Genomic DNA, 21241 nt, shown 5'->3' with positions numbered 1-21241 from the left:
GGCCTCTTCCTGAACTGTTGCCATCCATGTGGTGAAGGATCTCCTACATTGCTATCACACACAGAGAATTTGGATTTTGACCCAACATTAATGAAAAAACAGTAATACCTCTTCAAGTAAAGATATATGACTGCCAAGTGATGGGGATCCCATAAACCTGCTGCCCTCGATGGAATTCCTGGGTTTGTTACTGTGGATAGTGTACAGTGCATCCACAGTTTATGAGAAACCAAGGGAGTGCATGTTCACCATCGTGCTTCTCAAGTGGGCTGCTTTCCCCAGGGGCTTCAGGAATATTTTTGGAGCTACACTCCAAGTGAAGGGAGTAACTGTCCTTGAATTCAATGCAGCATTTGACTGAATACGAGATTGGAGTCTAGACTGGAGTCATGGGAATCAGGGAAAATGCTCCACTGGTTGGAAACATAACAAGTACAAAAGAAGATGGTTGTGGTGGTTGGAGGTCAATCATCTCAGCCACAGGACATCTCTGCAGGAGTTCCTCAGGGTAGTGTCCTAGGCCCAACCATCTTCAGTGGCTTCATCAATGACCTTCCTTCAATTGGTGTTGTGGACAGCGTAGAAGACTGGCAAAGGATATAGCGGGACGTAGATCAGTTGCAGATATGGGCAGAGAAATGGCAGATGGAGTTCAACCCGGTCAAATATGAAGTGTTGTACCTTGGGAGATCAAATGTAAAGAAACAGTACACTGTTAATGGCCAGACCGTTAAGTGTTGATGAGCAGAGGGATCTTGGGGTCCAAGTTCATGGCTCCCTGAAAGTGGCTACACAGGTTGATAGGGCGGTGAAGCAGCAAATGGCATGCTTGCCTTCATTAGTCGAGGCACTGAGTTCAAGAGTCAGGAAGTTATGCTGCAGCTTTATAAAACTTCAGTTAGGCAGCATCTGGAGTATTACATTCCGTTCTGGTTGCCCCATTACAGGAAGGATGTCGAATCTTTGGAGAGGGTGCAGAAGAGGTTTACCAAGATGCTGCGTGGATTAGAGGACCTGTGCTAGAGGTTGGACAAACTTGGGTTGTTTTCTCTGGAGTGGCAGAGGCTGAGGGGAGATCTGATAAAGGTTTATAAGATTATGAGAGGCATAGATAGATAGCCGGAATCTTTTCCCCAGGATGGAAATGTCTAATACCAGAGGGCATGCATTAAAGGTGATAGGGGCTAAGTTTTAAGGAGATGTGCGGGCCAAGTTTTTGTTTTACAGAGAGTGGTGGATGTCTGGAACGCACTACCTGGGGTGGTGGTGGAGGCAAATACGATAGGGGTGTTCAAGAAGCTCTTAGATAGGCACATGAATGTGCAGGAAATGGTAGGATATGGACATTGTGCAGGCAGAAGGGATTAGTTTAGTTGGGCATTTTATTAATAATGTAATTGGTTCGGCACAACATTGTGGGCCAAAGGGCCTGTTCCTGTGCTGTGCTGTTCTATGTCTATGTTCCAAGGCAGCTCACCATCACCACCTTCTCAAGGGCAAGTAGGACTGGGCAATCGTGCTGTCTATGAGGCCCACATCCTTTGAATGAGTAGAAAAAACTCAACCAGGAAAATGTTGATTATTCCATCACATTCCTCACATGTCTTGTAGATGGTGGTGAGCAAATCACCCTAGGACACCCAGCCTTTGCCTTGGTATTGTAACCACAGTATTTATGGCACCTTGCAAACCTGCAGCCTCTACCACCAAGGTGGACAAGGGTAGCAGGTGCATAGGACAAGTTCCCTCAAAGTTGTACTCCATCTTGACCTGGAAATACATTACTATTCCTTCATTGTCACTAGATCCAAATACTGGAACTCCCCTTAGCCAGAAGGACTGCAGTGGTTCCACCTTGTCAAGGGATGGGCAATAAATGCCAGGGATGCTCAGATCACAAAAGAGAAATGAAAAAAGTGGCAGATCTCAAGTTTATGGTCAATGGTGTCCTCAAAATATCAATACTGGGGAAAACTGTGCTGGTAATGCTGTTGGAAGTCTAAGGGAGATATTTAGTCTCTCTTGTTGGAGAGCGTCATTGTGTGGCACAAACATTATCTGCCACTTATCATCCCAGGCCACAGTGTTGTCCAGATCTTATTTTTGCAGGTGAGGACCAGTATCGAGCATGGTACAATCATCTGCAAACATCCCAAAATCTGATCTAATGAAAGAGGGAAATTCAATGATGAAGCAACTGAAGACAGTTGATTCGGGGAATTCTCCGGAGAAGTTCTAGTAACAATGTTGTGGGGCAAGACAACAACCACACCCATCTTCATTTACACTGTATGACCTGAGCCAGTGGAGAGTCCACTCCTCAATTCCCATTCACTTCAAATTTTACTAGGGTTTGTGTCTTGATGTCAGAGCAAGTTGCTCCCACCTTTCTTTACTATCAGTCAAGTGACCCTGGCAAAACCAATAGAGCTAAAATTTTAAGATAAAACAGATAAAAAGATTAAGATAAAAAATAGAAAGCATCTGCAAAGAGAGAAACAGTTAATTCGACAAGGGTGACACAGACCTTCCATTTGCCTGCCACTTTAATTCTCCACCCCACTCTCTCTCTGATCCCTCTATCTGTAACTCCTTCGCTGTTCCAACAATGCCCAATATAAGCTTGAGGAACGAAGTCTGGACACACTGCAGCCCTTGGGACTCAAACAATTTCAAATAATCAGTCTGTGTCAGAACTGACCAGTTCTTATGCAGTCATCTACATGCAACATTAACTCAGTTTCTCTCTCCACTGATGCTGTCTGATCCGAGTATTTCCAGCATCCTCTTTCATTTCAGGTTTCTAGTTCTTCATCTCGTAGTTCTAGTGTTTTTTTCCTCTCTCTGCTCTCATCTTTCATGTCCCTCAATTATACTTTTCCAGACAGATCAACCACAATTAACAAGCATTCATCACTACCTCTTAGGTAGCACCAACAGCATTGCTGACACCTGGACAACATTAGTCCCCATCCCATCACAGGGATGTTCTCTCTACCCCCCTCCTTTCTCTGATGATATTTCATCAAACGCTAACTCTTCTCTCCGGAGATGCTGCCTGAGGAACAAAGTCTGCAGAGCATCTCCAGTATCCCATTTTTACCTCAGATTTTCAATATCTGCATTTTTTTCCTTAATATTATAACACCATACATAAATTACAAAAGTGTAGTGGCTAGTTTACTGGAGGACTAATCCAGAGGCTAGCCTAATGATCTGAAGACAAATTTAAAGCTCTGAAGAATTTGAACGTTTGACTATTTTTAATAATCTAGAATTAAATGTGGTATTAGTAATGGTGTTTATGAAATTACTAGATTGGATAGATTTCTAAAAACAATCCCTTTTAGAATTAGAATATTCACAACTCAGGAGGCCATTCAGCCCATTGTGTCTGTACCCCAGTTTAATACCCACCTTCCAGCACTGGGTCCATAGCCCCACAGGTCACAGCTCTTCAACTACACATTCAAGTACTGTGATGAGGGTTTCTGCCTCTCCCACCTTTTCAAACAGCAACTTCCAGACTCCCATTTCCTCAGTGAAGACATTTTTCCTCATCGACCCTCTAATCCTTCTTTAAACCTCTGCTCCCCTCAGCCTCATCCAATGTTTCCTCACAACTACAATTGTCCTGTCTTGGCAACATCCTCTCCATATGGTGACCAGAACTGTACACCATCAAGCTAACTAGCATATCCTCCTGGTTCTTGTCATCTACGCTATTAAAGGAAAGAAATGGCTTCTAAATCACCTTATTGACCTGTCCTGCTCCCTTTGTGGATGTACACGCCAAGATTCACTTGTTCCTCCACATTAGTCAGTATCCTTCCATTTATTTTGTATTCCCTTGCCTTTTTGCATCTTCCCAAACGTGGTACCTCACTTCTTTGATTAAATTCCATTTGCCGCTCACACCTGACTGACCAGACCACCTAACCCTTCCTGTACTCAAGCTTGTTAGCTGCACACATCATCTCCAAACTTCCTTATCAATGATTTAGATCAGAGCAAGTGTGTGAGCAGGAGAGGGGAGGCAATATATTACAAAAAGCACATGGCATTTTGTAATATAGTTGATTTACACTATAAGTATAAAGCCCTGTGGAACCCTAGCTAATAGGCTTCTAGTCAAAAGAAGTATTTTCTATCTCTAAATAAGAGAAATCTCTTAGATAGGCAAGTGAATGTGCAGAGAATGGAGGGATATGGACATTGCGTAGGCAGAAGGGATTAGTTTAATTAGGCGTTCAATTACTAGTTTAATTAGTTCGGCACAACATCGTGGTCTGAAGGGCCTGTTCCTGTGCTGTTCTGTTCTATGTTCTAGAAAACACAACCATTACCCTTTGCTTCCTATCTCTGAGCCAGTTTTGGATCTAATTTATCATTCTTCTTTGGATCCTATAGCTTTTCCTTTTCTAACAGGCATTCTAAGTGGGTCCTTGTCAAGAACCTCACTGAAATCTACTCACGCTACATCAGTGCCCTCATCAGCCCTCCTTATAGCCTCATCAAAAAATTCAATTAAGTTAGTCAAACACAATCTTCCTTTAACACATCCATGATGTCACTGATTAATCTGTGCCTTTCTAAATTAAGTTTTTCCTGTCCCATAGAAAATTCCATTAAGTTACTCACTGAACTTAAACTGGCCTTCAATTATCTGGTATATTCCTTTAAACAGTACAATGACAGAAGTCTTCCAATAGTCTTGCACATTCCTGTGGCCAGAAAGAATTGAAAAATAAGGTCAGAGTCCCTACATTTTCTTCCCTCACAGGAACAGCCTGAAATTTATTCCATCTAGGCCTGACCATGTATTCACTTATAAAGATGCTAAAGTCCTCAATACTTCCTTTTACCAAATTTATCCCAAGCAATATTTCACTCCCTGTTGCACTGACTACAATACTGGCATCATCTCCCTCTCTTATGAAGACAGTCACTGCACATTCATAAAAAAATCCAACCCACATTCTCCTCCTCCACACAGGTCACTTTTTTTGTCCCTAACAGCCCCTACTCATTCCTTTGTTATCCTCATATTCTTCATGAATTTATAAATCATCTTTGCATTTTCTGCCAGTGTTTTCTCACACCTTCTCTTTCCTTTTTTAATTCCCCTTTTATTTTCACTCCAACACTTTCTAAACTCTCCCAGGCTCAAAGAACTTAGAAGACTACAGCACAGGAACAGGCCCTTTGGCCTACAATGTTATGCCAAACTAATTAAGCTAATGACATCCAATCCCTTCTGCCTACACAATGTCCATATCCCTCCATTCTCTGCACATTCATGTGCCTAAGAGCCCCTTAAGCACCATCATATCTGCCTCCACCATCACCCCTGGCAGCGCACATCTCCTTTGAAATTTCCCCTTCTCATTTTAAATGCATGCCTTCTAGTATTAGACATTTTAATCCTGGGGAAAAGATACTGGCTTCCAACTCAACGTCTCTCATAATTTTATAAACTTCTATCAGATCTCCCCTCAGCCTCTGCCACTCCAGAGAAAACAACCCAAGTTTGTCTAACCTCTCATTATAGCACATGCCCTCTAATCCAGGCAGCATCCTGGTAAACCTCTTCTGAACTCCCTATAGCCTCCACATCATTCCTATAATGGGGCAACAAGAATTGAGCGCAATACTAGAGTTTTATAAAGGTGCAACACAACTTCCTGACTCTCAAACTCAGTGCCTCGACTAATAAAGGCAAGCATGTCATATACCTTCTTTACCATCCTATTGACTTGTGCAGCCACTTTCAGGGAGCTAGGGACTTGGACCCCAAGATCCCTCTGTACATCAATCCTGCAATTACTGTGCACTTTACATTCAATTTCCCAAAGTGCAACACCTTACACTTGGCCGGATTAAACTCCATCTGCCATTTCTCTGCCCATATCTGCAGCTAATATATGTATCTGTATCCTTTGGCAGTCTTCTACGCTATCCACATCACCAATCTTCGTGTCATCAGCAAACTTACTAACCACCCATCCACATATTCATCCAAGTCATTTATATACATCACAAACAGCAGCGGTCCCAGTACATGATCCCAGCAGAACACCAGCAGTCAGAACAAGACCCATCGACCACTATCCTCTTCTGAATCCAAAACAGCCAAGTCTCTGTGAATCCCATGCATCTTAATCTTCTGGATGAGCCTACCACGAAGGACCCTGTCAAAAACCTTACTAAAATCCACGTAGACAACATCCACTGCTCTACCCTCATCGATCACCTTGGTCACCTCCTTGAAAACTCATAGTGTTTTTCATCTAGACTCCAGCATCTGCAGTCCTTTGTTTCTCGTGGCCCCTCCTCTGGTTAGATTATCCAGATAGTGTTTTAAGAAACTCACCTGGACGCACCTAACAAATGCTACCCCATCTAAACCTCTTGCACTGATGAGGTCCCAGTGTATATTGGGGAAGTTGAAGTCACCCGCCATAACAACCCTGTTGTTTTTGCAGCATTCCCAAATCTGACTGCATATCTGTTCTTCAATGTCCCAGTGGCTATTGTGGGGTCTATAGTATAATCTGCCATTTTAAACTCTTGGTGTCTCAGTCAAGCTTTCTTTGCCTCATCTTGTCCTCACTGTATCTTGTCACCAGAGGCCTCCAGATTTAATTTCCCCACCATTTTTCTTTGTGGGAACACACTTACATCAAACCCCTTGAATTTCCTAACCAATGCCCTCCAAGGCTAATTTACCTTCAAGCTGTTGTTTCCAGTCCACTGTCAATAAATCGTTCTTTGTCTAGTAAAACTGAACTTAGCTCAATTTGCCATCTTTATTTTGTCTTTCCCTTTTCCATAACTATACTAAATTTGTATTACTACCACAGTGCTCTCCCATTGATATCCCTTCCTCCTGCACGCTTCATCACCTAAAACTAAATCCAGAATTGCTACATTCTACCTGAAGTAGAAGTTCTCCTGAATGTAATACAGGAATTTTGTGCTTTCTATAACTTTCACAATGATTGTGAATTCAGTTAACATTAGGATAACTGAAATCTTCTATCATCCTGATTTTCTTTTTGCAGAAAATTTGTAGACACATTTTTCTCTTCCATTAGTGAGGTATCCTTGAACTGTTTGGACATTCCTAATAGCCTCTCTTTATTTCAACCCATATATTGCCTCTTTGAACCAACATTGCCACCACTTCTCCTTTTCTATCTCCTTAACCATCTCTTCTGAACACCCTGTAACCAGGAACAATAAGCTGCCACTCCTGCCTCTCCTTAAGCCACGTTTCTCAAATGGCTATAATATCATACTGCCACATGTTTATCAGTGCCCTCATTTACTTTACTCACTATACCCTAAGCATTTTGCAAAGGCAGACTCTACTTTTTGTCTAATTTCTAACCATTGCTTCCTCTACTTTTCAAAATCTCTCATTAGTTTTCTGCCCCTGTTTCCAGTTCTGGCTTTGCCCATCAGAATCTTGCTCAATCTCCCATCCCTCTGTCAGGCTGGCGTCAACCCTCCCCAACAGCACTACCAAACCCACCCAGGAGAATGTTTGTCCTGGTCCTGAAGCAGTGCAACTTGTCCAGGCTGTAGAGACCCACCTTCCCTGAACCAGTCCCAGTGCCCAGGAATCTGAAGCTCTCCCTCCTCCAACTTCTCTCCAATCTGTGTTGTCTGTACCAACTGGCAGTGACACCAGCAATGATCCAGAGGCCCTGATTCTTAATTTGTTTAATTAAAGTCTGCTGGTGGGACTTCATCCTCTTTCTACCAAAGTTATTGGTACTAGTGCAAACCTCAGCATTTGGTTGTTCACCATCCCGTACCAAAGTATTCTGCTCCTGTAACTCTAGAATCCCCTATAACTGTTCTCACGACATTCCTCTCCCTGCCTACACAGCTGAGCCACCACGGTGCTGGGTCTTTGGCTGCACTTCCCAGGGAAGTCCTCTCCCCACTTAGTATTCAGAACTAAATACTGGTTAGAGAACAATGTCTTCAGGGATATCCAGAGATACCTGCCCGTTCTTTTTGGTCTGCCTCTTGGCTGCCTACACACATGTATTTGAGCTGAGGGGTGATCAGCTCCTGAAATGCAGCATCCATAAAACAGTAACTCAGAGTACAAACCCCTCCAGCTGACTACATTATGGCTGTCCCAGTTAGAGGAAGCACATGTCGAAATATATGACCCTATATTTAAGAGGTATATTGGAAGGACACTGGAATGTGTGTTTAGGGACACGTTTGTATTTATAGCGAGTGGGCTGGTAAAGGCAAGAATTTTTACATACAGGCAATCCCCAGGTTACGACAGGGTTCCTTTCCTGAGTACTGTAACCCAAATTGTTCCTAAGTCAGAAATGAGCAGAAACAGTGTGTGGGAGAGGATCACAGAAACAACTGTGACGGGAGAGCGAGCAGGCACAGGAAGAGCGGCCGCCAGCCGGCCTCACTGACTCAGTGAGTGAGTCTGCTCAGCGCTCCCAGCTCTGCTCGGCTCCACACAGCCTGATTGTTGCGGCTCGTGGAGAGAAGGCACGTGGAAATGACCCATTCCCACCCAGCAGAAGATGCCTGCAGCTCCACAGCACCCAGCAAATCCATCCCAACCCATCCTGCCAGTCTCCCAAATACTCATCTACATGTACAGGGTGTCCATAGATCTCGCATTCAGAACCTGGGAGGACCTGTACAGCAAGTGACTAAGATCTGCAATGCACTGCCTGAATGAAGGGTGGAATTCAGCACCAAATTTCAAAAAGGATATTGGAAAAATGCTTGAACAGGAAAACTTAACTATGGGGAGGGAGACCAATAGGATAGTTTCTTTGAAGAGCCAGAAAGGGCGCAATGGGTTTAATGAGATATGCTGTAACATGCTGTACTTTGATTTTTGGAAGAACATCAGAATTTGTACTTTGTGGCATGCTTGTGTCTCTACATCAAATGCTTTACTTGATTTTAGTTTGAGTCTGGGGTTTCAATGAGCCGGGGACCATAAAGAGTGCTAGCCATAAAGTTGTTTGTTGGTTTGGGTCACTGTTTACCATTGTGTACAATGGGTCAGGTAGCATCTGTGGAGGCAGAGGGATAGTCGATGTTTTGGGTTGACACCCTGCATCACTGCCTCCACAGATGCTTCTCAATTTGCTGAGTTCCTCCAGCAGTTTGCTTTTTGCTCCATATTACAGCATCTACAGTTTCTTGTGTCCTCACCGTTCATCATTGGCTTTGTACACTGTTAATTGCTATGGGATATCCTGGCTTCATTGCAAAGCATTATACAAATTCTTCTACAGGCAGCCCTAGAAGGAGCAATTTTGGAAGCAGTCTGCAAGAATGTGACCCGACTTGCTACCCCATTGGTGCTTATTTTACTTGCAGGATAAAGAGGGACCTCACAGTAAGCTAGATTTTTGCCCTCCCGTCTGGCAGGTCACTAGCCTACAATGCATTCAGATACAAGGTGTGCCAGCGTCTTTACTTTCTCAGGAGGTTAAGGAGATTTGGCTTGTCACTGCTACGGATGTACTGTTGGAAGTATCCTGACTGGTTGCATCATGGTCTTGTACGGCAATTCCAATGCAGAGGAATGCAAGAAGCTGCAGAAAGGAATGGACTCAGACTAATACATCATGGGCATATCACTCCCCACCATCAGTAGTTACATGAGGTGCTTCCTCAAGCGGCAACATCTATCAAAGATCCCCACCATCCAGGCCATGCCATCTTCTTCCAGCTACCATCAGGCAGGAAGAACAGATGCCTTAAGTCCCACATCACTCGGACCTAGAACAGCTACTTCCCTTCAACCATTTGGTTCTTGAACCAACTGGCACAACCCTAATCACTGCAGTAGAGCAACACTATGACCTATGACTATTTTGCACTAAAATGGACTTTTTTTGTTCTAATTATGTTCATTCTTGTAAAAATTGTGTATAATGTATGTTTGTCTTTCTTGTGAATGCTGCTTATATGATGCTATGTGCTTGTGATGCTGCTGCAAGCAAGTTTTTCATTGCTCCTGTGCACACATGTACTTGTGCACATAATAAACTAATAAACTTGACTTTGACTAGACACCTTCTGCATAAGAGCATTAACACCACTTGGAAAAGTTTTGTAGTGGTTCAAGTGCATGACATTGAATAGCTGCCATTCCACTCCCAATAAAGGGACCAAGTTTTGTGTCAGTTATTAAACAGTTTCAGTAAGGCAGCTGTAGGCTGAAGCTCCACTCCCAAGAGCTTAACATACATTATAGACCAACGCTTCAATGCAACACTGGGGGTACCATTCCATGGATGAGCATTTGAACTAAGTCCTATCTTGCTCTCTCAACGAGCAGGGAGTTCTACCCTAGTGTCCTGGTCAATATTTAACTCCAAAGTACCACCACAAAAGCATATTATCTGATTACTGTGGTTTGCTGGCTCTTTTCAATATTGTAACAATAACTACACTGTATGAAGCACTGAACTCCTGAAATGCAAGTTCTTTCTAGGTAGTGCAAGAAGAGAAGATGAGTATTTTTAAAGCTTATAAATTATAGGGGCAAAAAGGGAGTTAAAAGCTTGACTATGTTTACGTGCTGGGGAAAGTGAAGAAAAAGTTCTGGTAATAGGTAAAACTGACCTCAGTGGACAAGTTCTGATCATACAGGAGTTGTTGTGGTCGGAGCCCATTTGTTTCATGAGAAATCCCTCCTCCTTTTCTTGTGCTTTGTATAATGCTGTCAGTTGCCTCTTCAGTCTCTGAAGATGTTTCCTGAGCAGACTTTCCACTGTTTTGATTCACCTGGGTTTTCTCATGTCCTCTCTGACTCCTGATGTTCTCACTCGTCTGAGTGTGTGCTTGAATGTTCTTGGGTTGAAGTAAATCCGCCCCAAGAAGTTTGTGTTGGTTCTGTGCGCCGTGATTTGATGGCATGTTCAGCAGTTTTTGGAGCTCTGGCCCATATGCTTGTGGCCAACGCTGGCTGGTGCTTTCCATAGTGCCACACTCATTTCCAAGTCTCTGCAACTCAAATGGGCAGGGTTGCACCTTCCTTTCCTTGAGGGCACATCGAGTCTGCTTTGCCAAGGGTGTTTGAAACTCAGTCCCTATTTGACGTAGAGGGTGTTCCTGCTTATGGCCACCTGTGGACCTCTGGATTCCTTTGATCTGTGCATCAGAAGGTTGTTGCTGCAGCTGAGATGGTGCTGAAACTATCAGATGCGTGGGTGGATCTGACCCTTGGCTCGTCTGAATCCTGTGGAGACCAAGAGACTGGGGTGGCTGTTGGTGAGGAAAGAACTGCTGGAAAAGGTGTTGTTGACACGTGGCTTGTGTTGGGTGGCTATAAAGAGGAAGAAGTGATGGCTGGCGAGACTGATGGAACATGTTTAATACTGAGTTTGGGGGCAGGTCCGGCTTTTGACTCTGTCCATATGGAAACTGGAAGAATTGATGATGAAGCAAAGTTTCATTACTTGTTTGTTGCTGTTGGTGCTCCTGGTGATGCAACAGTTGAGCCTGTTGGTGTTGAGTCTGCTGGTATTGCCGTTGGTTCTGCTGGTGTTGCTGCTGTAGTCGGATTTGTTGTTGGTGCTGATGCTGCAGTTGAGTCTGTTGGGGTGGGAGTTGCAGTCGGGTATGAGGTTTGGTTGTTTGCTGCTGATGCTGCAGTCGGCTGTTTTGCTGAGATTGATGCAGCAGTTGGTTCTGATGTTGCAGTTGGTTCTGCTGGGACTGGTGCTGAGATTGGTGCTGCTGGGACTGGTGCTGCAGTTGGTTCTGCAGGGACTGGTGCTGCAGTTGGTTCTGCAGGGACTGGTGTTGGCGTTGATGCTGCACTGGGTTCTGCTGGGTTTGATGCTGCAGTGAATTCTGTAGTTGTGGTTTTGGTAGCTCAGTTAATGAGTGAACTGGTTGCTTGGCTGGCTTTTTTGCCAAGTGGGCTTTCTCGTCCATCTGTTTTATCGCATCCCCAAATAAGCCTAGCTGAGATCCACTGCCTTTGTTCTCCTGTTGACTTTGGAGGGATTCATGTGACAGGTGGGTTGTGCTCCCTTGCTTTGCAAGAGTGTTTAGGAAGGGTACTGGGACATTGCTTACAGCCCCACTACTGGCGCAGAAAGGGGTTGCACTTTGATTCCACGAGACACCCTGGCCAGCTGGCTGCCAGTTCAGCCCACCCTTGGCAGGCAAGCGGTCAACCAGAACGGAGGCAGCCCAGTTTGGTGGCACAGTGCCATCTTTGGTCACATTCTCTTGGTCCATTTCCACATCCACGGCGACCACAGGGTGACCATGCACACCAGTGACGGGGGCTGTGGGTTTGGGGGGTTGCTGTGGATTGACCAGGCCCTCCGACACCTTTGCTTCCCCGTGCAACATTCCGTTCTTCCTCTGGCGATTTGGGCTTGGTCGGGTAGCTCCTGTGCTCTCAGCAAAGAATGAAATCTGCTTGCCTCTCCGCTTGGCTGAGCTCTTGCCTGGAGCCTGGAGACTCATGTTTAGAGTGGCATTTATGGCAGTAATTGTTGACTGGGTATCTTTCCTGTTTTTTTGGTTCACTCCTTTCCCCTTTCAGTTTTAAGATAGTTGTTCCTTGCAAGCTTGGTGTCTCCACTCTAAAAGTAAGGTATCTGAAAGCCAACAGTGAATCATGGATGTCTGCTCTCGCCAAACGTATCAAATGTCCACAATACCAAGATAACTTCTGCAGATGTGCAAAATCCACAGGGGTAATTTTCACACTCACTTGTCACTTACGAAGACTCAGAGGGGAACTTGCCAACCTGGAAGAACAATCAAGGTCAAATATTAGCAATCATTATCAGTAAGTCTGTCCTTCTGATGCAAGAAAGAGGACAACCTGAGCCAAACAGCATTATCCCACCAACAGTGCATAAACACCCCTGTCCCACCAACAGTACAAACAGGGCAGAGATCAATAACAGTTTGGAGGGTTACCAAAACATCTGACACCAACAAGATCCTGCACGGTTTGTATCACATGCTCAGGTCGCTCCTTTCTTCACGACAGCACAGCAAGAACCAGACAAGTATAGAAGACTAAAGTGTGTGTGCGTTAATGCTCCAGTCTCAGCACCAAAACGCGTGCGCAGCAAACTTTGGGAGGCCAGAGTCTTGCTGAGAGGTTCCATCTGCCGAGAGCTAAAACAACTTCTGCCAGATCCTCCCTAGCTTGCTCCACAGTGCAGCAGATGTAAAAGGCCATTATTACTGGTGTGATTAGTCTGGCCTGTCACTGCATGCACTCCCAGCCTGTGGAATGTTACACAATGCCAGTGTGCAGTTGTAATCTCTCAGAAAGTAATTCTAAACTTCAAAACTAATCATCACGCCAAAGTTTGGATTGCACTTGTTTTTGCAAAACAAAAATGCAGTACGAGTCAGTCAGTGTAGCTGCAGCTCTGCAGGATCTGGAAACATAGATCGGAGGCAGTCCCTAACTGGCTTTCTCTCAGATGGTGAGGAATAATACTATTCATGGCAGCCACGGGAAGGAAGGGGAGGGGATTCATTACAGGCGCAGAAGTTGCATATTCTGCCTCTGCTCCCCCTCGCTCTACACAGTCGGTCAATCAACCAACAATTGTGGAGGAGGAGGAGGAGGAACATGAAGTAGTTGAGGTGAACAGTGCAGGTGCTATTAAGAGGAAGTCAGATAAATGCACAAGGGAGAACAGAATAGAAGAATATACAGATAGAGAGGAGTAAAGATGCAAGACAGCTTGAGCAGAGCAGACACCTTGGCAGGGAAAGGCCAATTTCTGTATTATTTACTCTATTAAATTCCCATGATCTACTTAATGCCAAAGATCAAACATAGGATTTAACAAAACATTTGCGCTCCCTTATTGAAATATTAACTAGGCATGATGTTTATGACTATTACAAGATCCAATTATTCTGTGGCTTTTGGCCCAGAGACTTGTTGCTGGTACATTGACACTTAAGAAAAATCATTAAAACAAAAGATTTTCTGGTTATTTATTTCAGTGGTGCAAGTTGAACATTGCAATGTGCAGATTAGCTGCATTCCTTCCTTGCAACAGCGACTATCTGTTGAAAGCAGTCTGGCACATCCTATGGTCATGAAAAGCACTATACTATGGTCATGAAAGGAACATTTCTTTTTCTAATTTTAAAGTGTGGAGAGATAGATTCAGGCTGTGATCACAGGGATAGTGGGGTCTAGTTCAACATCAGCTGAAGATCATATTCAAGCACTTTCAAAAGGGTATTTTATAGCTATCCAAGAGCTACTAATATTTTTACTAGCATGGAAACAACACTTGACAAGGAACATGCTTCTCCCACACTTCTGGTCAATTCCGGGTGCAATATTACTGAGTCACACAGCCCAGAGTCTACACCAACCACTCTTTTTTTTTGTTAAAAAGACACATTAATCCTACCCCAACCAATTTTACTCTCCCCACATCTCCTTTAATTCCCCTTAGATCCTACCACTCGGGATAATTTACAGCAGCCAATTAATCCACTTATCTGCACATCTTTCAGATGTGGGAGGAAACTGGAGCATGGGGGTCACAGGAATATCATACAAACTCCACACAGACAGCACCCAAGGTTAGGATCGAACCCAGGTCTCTGGAGCTGTGTGGCAACAGCTCTACCCACTGCACCGCCCTTTCATCCTTTTAAGGATGACGACAGACAAATCCTGGGGAACAATACAAGCACAATCACAAAGTAGGGAGCAATCCTGTTAAGTGGTTATTTTTACAAGACTTAAAGAAGTCATGGTTTACCTTTGGTTAAATCATACAGAAAACCTCCCATTATCATGCCCATCCATTCCCAAAAGATTCAAGGACTTTACACTAATTCACTTGGCTGCAGGAAATATTTTTATTGTGGAAAAATACTGTGATGCCTCTCCAACTCTTGACCTACCGTCACAGCATCTTTTGCTGCACCCACTGGCCACAAAGCAAAATAAAAATACAAAAGCTGAGAGACTGAATTAAGAACAGGGAATGCTGGATACTCAGCAGGTCAGGGAGTATCTGTGGAGAGAGGGACAGAGTCAACGTATCAAGCCAATGAGCACTGCTCCTCCACTACCCATCCCCCATGAAAGGTCAGTGATCTGAGGCACTGACTCTGATTTCCTCTCTCCATAGATGCTGCCTGCTCTGCAGTGTCCCCAGCAGTTTTTTTTTTAATTATTATTGCAAGGCATTGGTAATCCCACCTATTCTCTCCACCATCTTCTCCCTTAGCCAGAAAATGGAGTCAGAGGCCAGTACTGATTGTAATTAAATCTCCAGCAACCACTGATTTCAGAATTTCTATGCCACAGGATGTCCCAAACGCTATGCAGTCAATGAACTGTTGTACCATAGAAAACAAGCCAGCAATCTGCACACTGATAGCCAAGATGACAGTTTCTGTGTTGGTCGATGTGCTGGTCCCACATACTCAGATGAATTCTCAAGCTTCTGACTCAAAAGGAAGTGTGCTTGGAATCTGTTAATAAAATAGCTTGTGAAGATACGTCAAGTTGATTCACAGTGGCATTGCAGGTATCACTGTCATTCAAAATTCCAGGGACCCAAGTTCAATTGGTACAGTCTATGTGGAGTTTGCACATTCTCTCTGTGACCACGTGGGCTTTCCACAGGTGCTCCAATTTCCACCCACTTTCCGACGACATACAGGTTGGTTAATTCACTCCTGTACATTACCTCTTGGTGTAGGCAAAACAACAAAAAAAAAAGAAGTCGATGGGCATGTGAAAGAGGGAATAAACAGCAGGGGTACAAGGAAATAAGGAATGGGAGAATGAGACTAATGGGATTGCTCCACTGGGAGCCAACATAGACCCGATGGGCTGAATGGCTATCAAGTTCAGCTGGGCTGGGCTGAGAACATGAATGGACAAAAGTCATCAGAATTCCTCTGGTGAACTCTGCTCAAAGTCAGAAAGGGAGGAGAGGTAAGGCCAGAGAGGGATTAAACATCAAATATCCAAAGTGAACCCACCATGGACCCAACCCTGAAATGTCACACTTACTTTGAATCCCTTTCACAAATTCTCCAGCTAGTGACACATTGACACCTCAAAAGAACACGTATTGTTAAAGTCAAGGGAGCTCTCCTGGCTCAGGAGAGAGATCATCAGTCATCCTCTTGCATCACCTGCAAAATCTGCTGTCTGATGTATAGTTTCCATATTATAAAAAGGATAGAGGGTGCTGGAAAAATTCATAATTGGCAAGGATAATATCAAAACTTTGAGATTATGTACATAATGAAAGACTGAACATGCTTAAGTTCTTCACCTAGAAAAAGTGAAAGCTGTGAGTGATCCAATAAGACTTTATTATAAAAGCTCCAATTTGGTAAACAGAGATATTTCTAGTCCTGGCCTGTAGTAGAGGTAATAAATAAATCAAATACAAAAACCTCCAGATTTCTTTATTCGGAGAGTGGTTAGAATGTAGAACACCAACTCAAAGAAGGGGTGTGGCAATAACTTGGGTGTATTGGGGAAGAAGTCAGATAAGCCTGCAAGGGAGATGGGAATAGAAGAGGACATCAAAAGCTGGAGATGAATTAAGGTGGAAGGGAGTTTTTGTGGAACAAACAACAGCAAGCACTAGTTGGGCTGAACTGGCTGTTTCAGAGTTGTGCATTTTATTGCAAAACGTCCCACAGCTCCTCATAGGAAAACAAGCATGCAAAATTACATCACTAACCGCACAGACAGATGAAAGAGCTCGATGTGAACCACTGCCTGAAAGGAGGGGGGAGGTGGAACGATTTAAGGAGGGAGTTATAGAACTTTGGCTTCAGACAAGGTACAATGGTCAGTGGTGGGGTAAAGAGTGCAGGATGCACAAAAGCACCTTCCAAACCCATGACCTCTACCAGCTAGAAGGACAAGGGCAGTAAATGCACGGGGACACCACCACCTGGAAGTTGCCCTCCAAGCCCCACGTCATCCTGACTTGGAAATACATCGCTGTTCCATCACCGTCACTGAGTCAACATCCTGATACTCCCTCCTTAACAGCATTGCGGTTATTCCCACACCTCAAGGACTGCAGTGGTTCAAAGTGAACCCATGATGGACGCAGCCCTGAAATGTCACACTTATTTTGAATCCCTTTCACAAATTCTCCAGCTAGTGACACATTGATACCTCAAAAGAACACGTATTGTTAAAGTCAAGGGATCTCTCTAACACCCTCTCCAGTGCAGCTAGGGATGGGCAATTAAATGCTGGCTCATGGGAGTTTATGGGTTCAGTTCATGGGAGGGTAGAGGAGGAGAGATTTCAGGTAAAGTAGTAAGTGCACAATCTGGATCCTGATGTGGCACCCTCACAGCCACGTCCAAAACAATTTGGCTTCATTCCAACAAATCCAGCAGTATCCCAACACTTCCACAGATTCCCAGCATTCCTGGCATTCCTAATGCAAGCACCAGCACCAAGAGCATGGGAAACCTGTCCAAAGAATCTTGCCCAATTATCTGCTGTTTCAGATTTAAATTCAATATTTGTTGTAGTCAGGCATACCAAGTGAGGAGATCCAGACTTTTTATTTTGCCCCCATTTGCGTTATTTGGGCCGCTGCATGTATATGAAAGACAGCGAGAGCCCGACTATGTGTTTCAGAAAGTCTGAATGAAAGTGTCTGTGCAAGAGTTTTTCTTAAATTTTCTTAAGACACGGAAGAAGATCATTGAAGTAATCAAGACTATGCTGGATCTCATAGCATTTCATCAATCCCATCCTCCCACTTCGCTATAACCCATTTTCTCTCACATGCCTATCAACTTCTCTCTAATTCTCCTGCCACCCACCTACACCAGATGTAATTTACAGCAGCCAATTCACCCATCAACCAGCACGTCTTTGGGATGTGGGAGGAAACACACATGCTCACAGGGGAGCATGCAAACTCCAAACAAACAACAACAGAAGTCAGGATTGAAGCTGGGTCCCTGGAGCCATGTGGCAGCAGCTCTACTCACTGTGCCACCCTCAATCTGATGGGATTTCTCTTGGTAATAACTTTACAGATGCATTGGTTAGTTAGATTAAAGTTCTCTTAGACAAGGAAATGATAGTCACTCATAATCCAGCTGAAACTAGTCATAGTGTGTATATAGTTTAAGGTTCATCATCATTACACCTTGACAGCACATTTCCAACTTTTCCACTAAAAGTGATGACTTACCATAACATCAGTCCACTAAGAAACAAGGCAAGGGGGCCACAATGGTAAATTGCTTTGGGACAATCAAGTCCAAGGTCACCCATTTCTCTCAAACAATTTGCATGTACTTCATGTTGTGATTCAAATTACTTATACACAGAAATCCATAATTTATAGGTTTTTTAAGATTATGAAGGGGTATGAAAGGTGAGAGGAAAATCAGATCTGCTAATCAGCCCTTCCAGTGGCCTCCAATTTGTCCCCACATCCCACCTTCGAAACCTTCTTCGGAGGAAGCAGCACTGTTTTGGTAGCACCCCATGTGCGAGCTTAAATTGTACATCACACCAAACTACTTGGACATGGGTGCCTCACAGCCATTCAGAGATTGCTGGATAAATAGTCAAGTGGTCTGGACTATTGATTTGGAGACATGAATTCACAACTGATAGAGCAGCTGGGTATTTGAATTAGTTAAGTTAGGTAAACCTAGAATACAAAAGCTAGTATTCATAATGGTGGCCATAAAAATACCAAATTGTTGAGAGTTAGGGGAAAAATGGTGACCTATTCAGTTTGACCTGCATGACTCCATACCGCAACAGAGTAACAGTCTCTCAAACAGCAGAAGATTCTGCAGGGTAATGTCCCAAGTCCAACCATCTTCAGCAGCTTTATCAATGACATTCCCTCCATCACAAGGTCCGAAGTGGGGATGCTGCCGATGCTTGCACAAGGTTCAATTCCAATTGCAACTCTTCAGTTAAAGCAGCAGCCGCGCCTGCATGCAGCAAGACCTAGACAGCACTCATGCATGGGCTGATAGGAGGCATTAACATTCACACCACAGGTGACCCAAAAAAATGAGCAACAATCAACTCTGGCAAAAGAGATTAGGACCACCATTTCGGCCTTTATTGCAAGGGGGTTGGAATTTAAAAATAGAGAGATTTTGTAACAATTGTACAGGGTGTTGATGAGACCAAACTTGGAATACAGTGAACAGTGTTGATCCTCTGACCTAAAAAAGAATATAGTAGTATTGGAGGCAGTCCAAAGGAGATTCACCAGGCCAATTCCTGAGATGAGTGGGCTATCCTATCAAGAGATGCTGGATGGGTGGGCCTGTATACCTTGAAGTTTAGAAAAAGGAGAGGTGACCTTACTTAAACATACAAAGTCCTAAAGGTGGGGGTGGGAGAGGCAGGGAGGTGGTGGGTACCCTGGGAGATTAATAAGTGTTAGGCTGGAACCAGCTTTGTTTAAACAGTCAATTTTCAGACTGGGTACGATCCAACCCAGAAACAGTTGGAGCCACATGGCACTCTGATAAGAGCCATTTTTAAGCATGTTGGGCTTGAAGAAACAGCACCATGTATCCAAGTTTCTCAGCCACTCTGTTTTAGGTGAGACATTAACCTGCTCAACAGATGCAAAAGATCCCATTCCACTCTTCTGACGAGGACCACAGAGTTCTCTCTAGTGACCCAACTGATATTAATCCCTCAACCAAGAAGACTATAACAGATCATCTGTCATTATTACATTGCAGTCCATGGGATCTTGACATCCTGCTTGATTTCCCATGTTAAAACTAACTACACTTGAGAGGTGCATTACTGACTGTATAGCATTTTGGGATGTCCTTAGTTCATGAAAGGCAAAGTGCAAGTCATAATATATCCTTCCTGCAATTATTTACCCAACAGAGCCACCAATTCAATGAAATAAATAAAGTATGAAATACCTTGAGCAACTGGTGAGATTTGATATACATTCAGCTCCAGAAGAACTTTTGCATGTTGGATTCCTGAACTTGAGAGTGCTATCCTGCTGCCAAGGTGACACACCATGGAAACAAGATACCACACTCTTGCCACAACAGCAGCTGTGGCCCCTTCAGATACTTCTCTAGTTACAAGGAGAATTATATTTACCCCTCCTGCTTTTGTTTGCCTGTCTGGGGTGGGAGGTAATCTGGTATGTGGGCTATTTTGAACTGGCAGCATGAAATTGAGAACCAATTCAGAAAGATGGTTAGTTTCACCTTCTAAAACACCCAAGATAGAGCAGGAGTAGGCTACTCAGCCCCTTGACCCTGCCCCACCATTCAATATGTTTGTGGCTGATTTGCCCCAGGCCTCAATTCCTCTTCTATGTCAGTTCCCCATTGCCCTCAATTCTCCGACCCTTCAAAACTTTATTTACTTCCTCTTTAAATGCCACTAGTGATCTAGCCTCCACAACTTTCCCGGGTAGAGAATTCCAGAAATTCACCACCCTCAGCGAGAAGAAATTCCTCAGTTTATGTACAAAGTAGCAAATCATTCATCTGAACAGGTCCATTCACTGTTTATATAATCACAGGAGTACTCCTACCCATTGCACCACTGACCAATTACAAAACCACTGACTTCACAAATTGGATCCAGTATTGTGTTCAGTTCCAGGAGCTACACTTCAGAAGGAAATTGGATTCCTAAGCAAAAAGTACAGAGAAGATTTATTCCAGTGGTAACAGAGAGGAGAAAATTCAGTTGTGTGGAGAAAATAGAAACGCTGGGGTTAGCCTTCTTAAAATAGAGAAAAGGATGGAGATTCCTAATTAAAACATTTGAAATTGAGTGCTCAGTAGAAAGAAACAGTTCTAGTGGGCAGGTGGGTTCACAAGAAGTTGAGGATTAATGGGAACTGACAAAATGAAACAGAGAAAACTGGTTACATCCGAATACATTGCCTGAAGGGCTGGTGGAACCATGTAACAATGGCATTCAAAGAGAAACATATACAGTGGCATGCAAAAGTTTGGGCACCCCTGGTCAAAATTTCTGTTACTGTGAATAGCTAAGTGAGTAAAAGATGACCTGATTTCCAAAAGGCATAAAGTTAAAGATGACACATTTCTTTAATATTTTAAACAAGATTACTTTTACAGTTTCAAAATAACAAAAAAGAAAAAAGGGCCCAAAGCAAAAGTTTGGGCACCCTGCATGGTCAGTACTTAGTAACACCCCCTTTGGCAAGTATCACAG

The 21241-nt window shown here is 43.7% G+C and overlaps 1 protein-coding gene across 7 annotated transcripts in view; it reads right to left on the bottom strand.

Annotated features, from left to right (window-relative positions):
* mideasb (mitotic deacetylase associated SANT domain protein b) overlaps window positions 1–21241 on the bottom strand; it is a 61251-nt gene that overhangs the window by 27590 nt on the left and 12420 nt on the right. For 6 of the 7 annotated variants that reach the window (XM_052026623.1, XM_052026670.1, XM_052026630.1 and 3 more), the window contains exon 2: window positions 10639–12785. In XM_052026623.1, coding sequence (XP_051882583.1) covers window positions 10639–12498 — 1860 coding nt within the window. In that variant the 5' untranslated portion in view covers window positions 12499–12785. Of the gene's footprint in view, window positions 1–10638; window positions 12786–12960; window positions 13071–21241 lie in introns of those variants that run through there. The other variant, XM_052026664.1, reaches the window with a different exon arrangement.

Source organism: Pristis pectinata, chromosome 1 (assembly GCF_009764475.1).
Source record: "Pristis pectinata isolate sPriPec2 chromosome 1, sPriPec2.1.pri, whole genome shotgun sequence".
Lineage (NCBI taxonomy): Eukaryota > Metazoa > Chordata > Chondrichthyes > Rhinopristiformes > Pristidae > Pristis > Pristis pectinata.
Note: the sequence above shows the minus strand (reverse complement) of the source record. Positions and strands in the feature narration are given on the sequence as shown.